This window comes from Curcuma longa, chromosome 17 (assembly GCF_044706935.1).
Source record: "Curcuma longa cultivar G26 ecotype Majalengka, Jawa Barat chromosome 17, ITB_CL_G26_1.1, whole genome shotgun sequence".
In the NCBI taxonomy this organism is placed as follows: Eukaryota; Viridiplantae; Streptophyta; class Magnoliopsida; order Zingiberales; family Zingiberaceae; genus Curcuma; species Curcuma longa.
The window spans coordinates 7,532,328-7,542,167 of NC_133877.1; the positions used below are offsets into that span (position 1 = coordinate 7,532,328).

A 9,840-nucleotide genomic window follows, 5' to 3' on the forward strand; every position below is an offset into this window, starting at 1 on the left:
TTTGACTTTAATTGTCCTATATTGCATTATTTAAGGATTGTTATAATTTTTGTGAATTAATGGTGAATTTTGGCATTAATTTGATTTTTATTGATTTTAGGGCTAAATCGGACCCAACTCGAGCTAAACCGTGGTCAACTCAAGTCAAAATTGCCAAACCGATCAAGCCAACACGGAGGACATGACTCAGATCGAGCCCGATCAAAATTCCAAAATTTTTCGCAAACCCTAAAGCCCTAGATCAAGTCCAGATCATCAAGTTCAGAACGGACGACCAGGATGCATTGATTAATCAACCCTACACTATATAAACCAAGTTTAATTGAGAAATCGGGGGGGGGGGGGGGGGTTACTGTTCTTCGCTCCCGACGCCGATCCTCTGCCCTGCGACGTAGCTCCACGGGCACCCTCATCTTCCCAAACTTCTTCCATCGTGTTCCTTGATCCAAGAGGAGGTTGAAGCCGGCCGATTGGGTATTATCCAGCAGCTGGATGAGGCGCAAAGGAGAGGGTTTCTCCGGCGGCTCATTCCCCTGTTTCAGCAAGTTCCGACCATTCTCAGCAAATTCCAGCGTCGCCGTCCCTTGAGGGGTCCTCTAAGGATTGCGAAGCATCCCGGTGTTTCAAGAAAATCAATCGGAGCAAGTTGAAGCAGTGAAATCCAGATTGCAGCTCTAACAGATCCTGAACCGAGCTCTACCATTGGCTGGAGAGGGTTTTTCCGGCTGATTAGGGGTTCGGGCAGCGAGAAATCAATCCAGAGACCACATTCAAGCTTCCAAAGGGGTTCAAAAACTGATTGACAACCAGCCAAAGGGATTCGAAATTTATTTTTAATCAACCATAAAATAAAATAAGAAAAATAATTTCTTAGTTGATAGAAACAAAAAAAAAATTAAGTAGTAAAAATTGATTTTGGAACCCAAAATAAATTTAAACGTAGTGGATTTATTAAATATTTTTTTGAAATAAACCATTTTGGTACTTTTCTGATTCGACCATTGAAAATTTGATAATCATATTTTGGTTCTCTGTATAACTTATCTGAACAAGTAGAATATTTTTTTAATGTTAAAGAATCTACCTAGTCTCATAGTCTTGAGTTGTTAATTTTTAGTTTTTCATTTTCTTCCTTAAGACATGAACTAACTAATTTATTTTCTAACTCAATTTTGGTTCATTTTAGATCCAAATATTTTTTTCTAACTTTACATAATAACGTAGATAATATTTTAATTACATCGAAAAGTTGCTTGAAAGGTAGGTTACGTACCTCTCTTACTATTTCGGAGTTGAGGCTCCGCCCCCTGCATTATTGCTTTCTTCGTTGGATCCTACTTTTAATTCTTCTTTTTGCGTCGCCATCAATGCAAGCCTAGCTATTTACTCTGACTCCGAGTCTTCTGAAGAATCGTCCCAAGTTGCTCTCAGATGCTTGTGTTTCAGCTTCATCTTTGCTTTCCCCTTTTCTTTGCTTAGCTTCTTGAGCTTGGAGCAGCTGTCCTTGATGTGACCTTCTTCATTACAATTGAAACACCTTACTCTTCTTTTCTCTTTTCTTCTTAATAATCTTGAGGTCTTTTCTTATTAAATTTGTCAGATGTAAAAAACTTTTTTATTTTGCTTACCAAGTATGCATCTTCATCGAAAGATGTGTCCGAATGTGAGTCGTCCTTAGCTTGTAGAGCGATGTTGTTGTTCAATAATTCTGTGTCTTTAAATTCTGCACATCGAGATTCATGTAATTTAAGGTAAAAAATAATTTTTCTAACGTACTTACCTCCAAGTTCTTCAAGATGTAATATGAGTCCACAATTGAAGTTCATTCTTAGGTTCTTGGAAATGCATTCAATGCATATCTAAGAGTGTTTCAATTTGTTACTATTTCTCTAAGGTTGTTGAGTCCGGTGATTATCTCTTTAAGCTTCGGATGTAGTTGCGCCACCTTTTCTCCCTTTTTAATCGGAGATGAGTTAGTTGATTGTTGAGTCCTTTCTGGCTAACTTTATTTCTTAGGTCACTTCATGAAGTTCTAGAAACTTTTTCTAGAGGTCTTTCATCAAATTGTAGTGGTATATCCGATTAAGTTCCTGTACAGGTAACACATTAAGGAGATGAAATTGCCTTACTATTGACTGTGAACTTGTCTTCGTTGCTTTTTGGTCCATTGCAGTTCATCGAGTTCTTCTCCATCCTCGTTCTTAGGCACTTCGAAATTATTTTTAATACACAACATTATTTCAAAATCTATTTTAAAAACTACCTCTATTTTCCTCTTCCAGATGGTAATTTCGCCCTCGAACTTTGGTGGGTGGAAGTTTGATTTGGTTATTCCTCCCGATCTAGTTGCTTAATTGGCGGTTAGTCCTTCTGAGCGGTCCAACTGTGATACCAATTGTTGGTGTAGCGAAAACTTTTGGTGGATCGCTAGAGGAGAGGAGTGAATATCAATATGCAAATGCAATTAATCTTTTTCTCTTGCTAACATTTTTAACAATTCCACACTGATTAAAATATAAATATAAGATGAAATAAAACATGCGGCAAGAGATTTACTTGGTTACAGTCCTCGGATTGTTAGTTTGAATAAAACAATTAAAATTGAGTGTGTATTGTTTTTCAAGCTTCAGTCTATTTATAGTTTTTTCTTCAATTTAACCGTTGTATTGACGTGGCAATTTCGGATGCCTGGAAGCCTTCCAAATGCTTGGATTCATCAAACCCAATCCACTCTAGCAATGGTCCTCTAACGGATCTGGATGACTTCTCGCGATCCAGGCACCTAGAACCTCTCAGGGTGTTTGGACTCCGCTAACGTGGACTCCATACTCATCCGGTTTGACAGCAGCTCGCGCTGACTTAGAATGGGTATTCAGACACTTGGACTTCGAGGCACCCAAAATGAATTCGGACACCTAGACGTCGAGGTGCCAGGAATGAATTCGGGCACTTAGAATGGTCAACCTCGTGTTGACCATTTTGCTCCATTTTCTATTCTGCCTTGGTTGTCTTGGGCAGTCTTTCTTCAAATTTCTCGTCTCTCAGATGCACCAAGCTCTTTCGGTTCACTCCTGTGCATCCTCGCTTTGTCAGAATACTCTTTCGCAGTTTCTCGTACCTCAAATGCACCAAGTTTGTCGGTCGCTTTTTCGTATCATCCTTCTAGCTCGCTTGCGTCTTCTGTTAAAATTCACCTTCTAGATATTAAGTGTGATATACACTTAAACACATATGTCAAATATAACAGGACCTACTTTCAAACTTATTTGACCCTACATCAAAACTCTACACTATAGTACTAACAGGTTCGATTGAAAAAATCAATTTATTCAATTTATTCAATTTAATCAAATTAGAAATTTAAAAACTGAATCAAATTATTTGAAATAACTGATATTAAAAAAAATAAATTTCTAAAAGAAAAAAATAAACCGAACATGTAATTTCGATTAGTTCGATCAATTAACTCTATTTAATTAAACTTTTACTACCCCTACACCCTTACCTAGACACAAATCGCCTTGACTGTGGGCAGTGCGTCTACCACTCACCTTTCCATTTGGGGTCTTCTTTGACAAGTGAAAGCACTGTAGATGGTCGGAACATAACCATTGTATCTGCCAATGGAGGAAGAAAGCAAGCAACGCCTCTCAATGTGTTCGTTGACATTGTTTCCAACAACTGCACCGCAGAAGAGGGACCAAGAATATATTTGACTTTTAATCAAATGAATAACTACAATATTCAACTTGTATATACAAATAGATCCCCTGATTCCCATTTTCCCCCCAGCCGAGCAATTTTCATCCTGCCAGAGTCTACACTAAACAAGACTTTTCAAAATTTCCAGTCATTATTAGATAGACACATCTTTATTAACATCTCACAAAGCATATCAAACCTCACCAAGCAACGCACCTTTCCTAAGTTGAAATAACTTTAGAACGTATCAGTGGATGAAGCCACATAGCTTAATTATCTCTACATGATGGCTTTGTATAACTAAAGGGATAATATTAAGGAGGCTCCAAAGCTTCATTCCTCACCTTGCAATTTATGTTTAGGACCAGAAAGAGCGATTTTTGATGGCATATTTGCTGCCACCCTCCAATCCTTGTCTGTACACGAGAGTCCATTTCTCAAAGGTGCAGTTGCTGAAGTCATAGTAACCACCATGAAGAGAGAGGGTCCCTTCACTAACTCTCTGCTCAATCCATGGGTAGGTCAGCAAGTTTAGCAGTGATCCATTGATGGATTCCTGCAATTAAGAAATGGAACAAGTTAGTTGAGTTAAAAGCTTGGCTTTATGACATGACATCCTGTATGTGCTTATATCAAGGAAATGCAGTTTTTCAAATTTAGAAATGTATGCTTGTATAAGTTAAATTGAACATATATTTTGCCCAATGGGCTCGACTTTGGCTCAAGTGCCAAGTAAGCTCTATGTTTTTTTTTTCAAATGGTTCCAATATGATTTTGCATAACAGGAGATACCCTGGAGTGCATTTGGATGCTGAATGAAACCAAAAGGCTTGTAGAGAAGAGAGTCTTCTTCTTAGGGAAGTAGGGTTTTAGGAGAGGCATCTAGAGAAAATTGAGAGGTCTCATGGACAACAATTTGTTTGATTTTTTGTATATTTTTTATATCATATTATATAGGTTTGGATTTTGTCTATAGATATAGGTGTATTCCAAACTATGTGAAATTGCTTGTCTTCTTTGTGGTTATGCTTTTCTACCATTTAGATGAAGATTCTACCGCATAAACTTCTAGTGGAGATTAATCCATATCTATTATCGCTAGATTTAAATCTATGTATTGTTTCAATCACCAAAGCCAAATAAAAATGATCATCAATTAAACTTCCTATCCAATCCAGGAATCTTGTCTTAATCCCAGGCAAATAAATCCCTCTCTGACTTTGTTTCTTATTGTTAAGTTGAATTCAACTTAATGGATAGGCAGATTGCTTTGCCCAAAACAAAATTGAGCAAAGGTTGAATTATGGAGCGACTTTCACTTCAACTGTAATTGAAAAGAGACTGTGAAGGACCTTTTTGAAATGGATCTAGGACAATGATGCACACATTCAATTCTGGAAGTGTTCGGATGAAAAGGCACCAATGGAAATTTGAGGCAGCAGATTTGACCAAATGATGTTGGAACTGTCATTAACTTCATTGAATGGAATGAGAGACACTAGTACTCCCAATGAAAGAATGGCAGTGTACATATAGTGAAGCCAAAAGAATGTAACAAATCCCAGTAGTTTGTGGTATCAGAATGTGTTCTTTCCTATTTGAGTCATGAATCTTCATAAAAGTTGCATGCTAAGAAAGCCAGATAAAGATCAAAGTGAACCATAATTGATGAGGGTAGGATAAGTACCTTCTCACAATGTCTGCACTGGACTTCAAAGCTCATATTTCCCGCAGCAGCTTTTGTGCTTAACCTTGCACTTTTTCCAATGGACACCCACTCTTTGATAAAGCTTCTGAATAAATTGAATAGAAAATGAGTCTCATTTGTAATAGGAAATATAATACAAAAATGAAGAGTAACTAAAATTATGACTACCTTGAATTGGCATCTTCTTTCATTTTCATAAGAGCCTGAATGCCTCCACAACGACTGTGGCCTACGACTAATATATTAGCAACCTATTGAACCACAACATTTTTCAGCTCAAAAGGAATCACTAGCAATGCAAGTATGCTGTATAGTTCACTTCAAATGTGAGCCTGCTTTATCAATTTACTTGCCTTGAGAGAGTTCACAGCAAACTCAAGTGCTGCACTAGTTTCTGAAACCCCATGCTGCAAGCAAAATAGGATGGATTACGGAATTCCCAAAATCATTAATAAAGCTATTTGAAATGTAGCTAGAGACAATTTATGTACATGGAAGATCATATGAATTATTCACCTGAAATGGGGGAACTAAGTTTGCCACGTTTCTGACTGTAAATGCTTCACCAGGTTGAAATCCCAATATGTTTGAAGGGCAAACTCTTGAATCCGCACAAGCAATTACCATGAACTGCACAGGTAACTTAGTTGATAACTTATGCTAAAAAATTTTAGAAGTTGCTAGAGGTATTACAAGAGTCCAATGAACAAAATCCATGGCTTGTACAAGATGGTCTAAGATCAAAACAATAAATAGTGCACGAAAAATTCCACCATCCATGTATGTGGGAATTAGGGTGAAAGTAAAAATAAATAAATAAATAAAGTGAAATGATGTTTAAGCTTAATCATGGTTGTCATAGCACCTTGGGTGATTGCAGCTCAGAGAGTTTTTGATAATGAATCAGGTTCTCCCTGTTCATTGCATAATATTGTTAGGTGTGCAAACCAAATAAATAGTTTGAAAAACTAGGTCTGCATAAAATTCCAATTACACGTAATTTTGTTGTTTGAAACTCTTGAATCTAAATTCCAATTCTTCAAATGGATCTGACCCAATGAGTTTTTCACTGCCCTGACGTTCTCTAATAAATCTGAGAGGTTCTTTAGAAGATTTTCTAATAGAAGTGTACTTTTCCCTGAAATAAGATGCGAGCATATGTCAAATGATTCATTAAAAATAAATGAATGAAAAAGCATCAGGCAACACATATATATTTAACTAACAAAACAAACTAGGTGAATGATAGTCAAGTAGCTTTACTATATAGGTACTTGTGCTGGTCTATTGCTAAAGGAATGGAAGACTCATTTTGCTCATGACCAATTTCTTTAGTATTTTCTCATACATACATACATACATACATATATATATATATATATATAGATGTATGATGATAGAAAATTAAAAAAAAAAAGCGCTTATCTATTAGTTATCAGCTGTAATCTTCCCTAGGCGATCACAGTATTTTTCAGACTTTGAAACTTCATCCTAAAATTATCTTATCTTTTTATCATCGACCGTTTTTTTTTCAAAACATATATATAGTTCAACTTCATGATATTGCATCCAATAGTCAAAAGTTAGGAAACATCAATAATAGTATTGTACTTCTTGTCCATGTACGCTTAAATGGTCTTATCTTTAACAATGGTCTATTTTTGATAATGGTACTTTTCTGCAGGTCCTTTTTCTCAACGTGCACTCTCTTTTATCATAATAATCACTATATACCACTTTTTCATTCATTCGCATATTCAGTACATTGTCAACACACATGTGGGGTTAAAGACCTATATATTATAAAGAACCAAATAAGGAAGCTACAAAAGGGTAACGAACAAATTGAGAAGCTACCATCATAGTTTTTTAAAAATGTTTGGAAAAATAAGTGATCAAATGTGCTCATAGTCAGATTCAGTGTGTAATTCAAAAAAAATGTCTAAAATGATCTGCAATGAAAGAGAACAAAGAATAAACATACCATAATAAATAGAATACACTCAAACAAAGAGCACATGTACTCTGAACAATTAATAGACTAGATAAACAAAAATACAAAATAAGTCCAAGAGAGGATAGCCAGTTTAATTGACGTGTGTTGAGTTCAAAAGGCATATAATCAAAATGTGTAAGGTATCTACACAAAAGAACATAGCAAGAACAGGCATCAATCTAATTACCAGAATTACATTCAGATCCCCAACACGCTAAGATTCAGTCATAAGGTGCGCTAAAAAGATAGATAAAAGCAAAAAAAAAAAAAAAACGACTAAATCAGCTAAAAAGCGACGCTTCCACACGAGGAACAATTGTCTATTTGAAAGTAATCCAAGTAATGACCCAAAGTCTGATTCCTCAATAAAACCCTTCAAATTTACCTCGCATTATTCAAATCCCTGAAATAGTCCAAAAAAAAAGGGAACTTACTCGACAGAACCCACAATTCTGAGGTGCGCATTGCTCCCTCGACTCAAAGTCAGGTGCGAGCCACTGATCTAAATAGAAAAGCCACACAAATTTCAAAACAAAACCAAAAATGAACTGCCAAACATAAGAATTACCGAGCAAAAGAGCCAAAAGGGCTCACCTTTACTGCCCGGGATCGCATCCTGGATTCATGTAACCGAAAGGAAGCCTCGGAAGACGAAGGATCCAAGGCCGAAAAGTCTAGGGAAGCGCGAATCAACGAAACCATGATAGGATCGGATCTAGGGTTCAGAGGCGATCGCGATCGGCCAAGGAGGAGGAGGAAGAACAAAATTTAAGGAGAAGAAAGAAGAAGCACCGTCGCCGAGGTGGCGAAGAAACCGAGGGACGAACGAAACGTGTAGCTTTTAAAGAATCGGCGCCGACAATTTAATTTTTTTCAAAACTCGTGCGCCTCAACTTATGTGAGGGAAAGAGAAAATCTTGGAATAGATAAATTTTAATCTTCCTTATCTTATCGTGGAAAGGGAAATAATTTTAAATATTATTTATTTTAATTTATATTGATTTTAAAAAATTTATATAATTAAAATTTTAAAATTTCAGCACGATCTTTTTATTTTTTTATATTAAAATTTTTATATAATATATATATATATATTAATTTATTCTTTATCATATTAAAATATACAAATTTTATATTTCACATGTTTATTATATATTTACTCATTATTTTTTAAAAATTTTTTTATTTATTTAAATTATAAATATTAATTTTAATTGATCTTACCAGATGATTTTGATTAAAAAAAAAAATCTTAGATCGATTTAATGAGTTATACATGTTTTTTTTTCATTTATAGATTTATTTTAAAAAGTAAATGTATTTTTATAAATTTGTATATATAACTTTAATTTTATTTCTTTTCCTCCGACAATACATGTTACATTAATAAATCCTCCTAAATAAATAGAATATACTTCTCTTCCCTTTCTTTCCCTTCTCCTCTTTTTCCCTTTCATTAATGAACCTTTTCTCACCCTATCCAAATAAAACATTATAGACGAGGAGGTTTGAAATCGTTCGTTTGACGATTTGAAATTATCGTTTGTTTCTAAAACATCTATTTTTTATCTTAATCGTCCAAAATAAAATTATACTTTGAACAATTCAAGATGATTTTAAATTTTTTTAAAAAACTATTTAAAAATTATATATTTATGAAAAAATCCAATAATTTGAATTGCATCCCATCCAGCGCTTAATTAAGCGCTGCAAAACTTCGAGTTCCCGCCCGGCCGCGAGAACCTTAGAGTCGCTTCTCCGCCACGGCTCTGTGTGCTTCGAGTCGATTACCACGGAATAGGAACGATGGAAGAGGTGTCACCTTGCAGAACCAGCCATGGCCTCCACGCCTCCCTCCAACCGCGTCCATCCTCACAACAATGGCGTTGTCCTCCAACCCTACCTCCTATAAATCTCCCCCATTTCCCCCTTCGCTTCCCTCAGGCTGCAAATCTGCCATAGCGAAGGAGAGGAATCCCTTATCTTTCTCATTTCTTCCCCTGCCACAGCCATCACCATGGAGATGAGGAAGATCGACTGCGCCGCCTGATCTCTGCGATCTTTCACCCGCCTTCGTCGCCGCGGGAAGATGCTGCCCGATCTGTGCCAGGGAAGACGCCTCCTTCGCCTTCGTCGCCGCGGATTTGTGCCAGCCGTCGCTTCGGGAAGCCATCGCCGCCGCGGGAAGCCTTCGTCGCCGCCTTTCGAAACCAAAATTTCTTGCTCCCCAATACTAGTTTTTGTCATCATCAGTCCTGGTAACTGAATTTTTCTATTTTTTTTCTCCATTTCCTCGTGGATGCATCATTGTTTCTAGGCTTTCATAAACAAAGTAAATCCTTCTTAAGATTTATTTATTTTCAGGTTGCTTGGATGATACTTCTTCGGCATGTATTAAATGTTGTTTCTTTTTCCGACCCTTGATATGTTTAAT

The 9,840-nt window shown here is 36.3% G+C and overlaps 1 protein-coding gene across 1 annotated transcript; it reads right to left on the reverse strand.

Moving 5' to 3' along the window:
• Positions 1-3,819: 3,819 nt before the first annotated feature.
• Positions 3,820-8,199, reverse strand: LOC141811701 (beta carbonic anhydrase 5, chloroplastic-like). The gene is made up of 9 exons (XM_074699737.1): positions 8,001-8,199; positions 7,841-7,908; positions 6,405-6,548; positions 6,276-6,324; positions 5,927-6,040; positions 5,764-5,817; positions 5,579-5,661; positions 5,390-5,495; positions 3,820-4,258 (listed from the first exon to the last, which is right to left on the reverse strand). The coding sequence occupies exons 1-9, from the start codon at positions 8,106-8,108 to the stop codon at positions 4,061-4,063; spliced, it is 924 nt and encodes a 307-aa protein (XP_074555838.1). The 5' UTR covers positions 8,109-8,199; the 3' UTR covers positions 3,820-4,060.
• Positions 8,200-9,840: the final 1,641 nt, after the last annotated feature.

Bases quoted from the DNA above. Each gene is read 5' to 3' on its own strand.
- LOC141811701 (XM_074699737.1), bottom strand. From the start codon at position 8,108: ATGGTTTCGTTGATTCGCGCTTCCCTAGACTTTTCGGCCTTGGATCCT. The intron at 6,041-6,275 runs GTGCTATGACAA...TTACCTGTGCAG, and splicing joins CTGAGCTGCAATCACCCAAG to TTCATGGTAATTGCTTGTGC. The intron at 5,818-5,926 runs GTGAATAATTCA...TTTTGCTTGCAG, and splicing joins ACTTAGTTCCCCCATTTCAG to CATGGGGTTTCAGAAACTAG.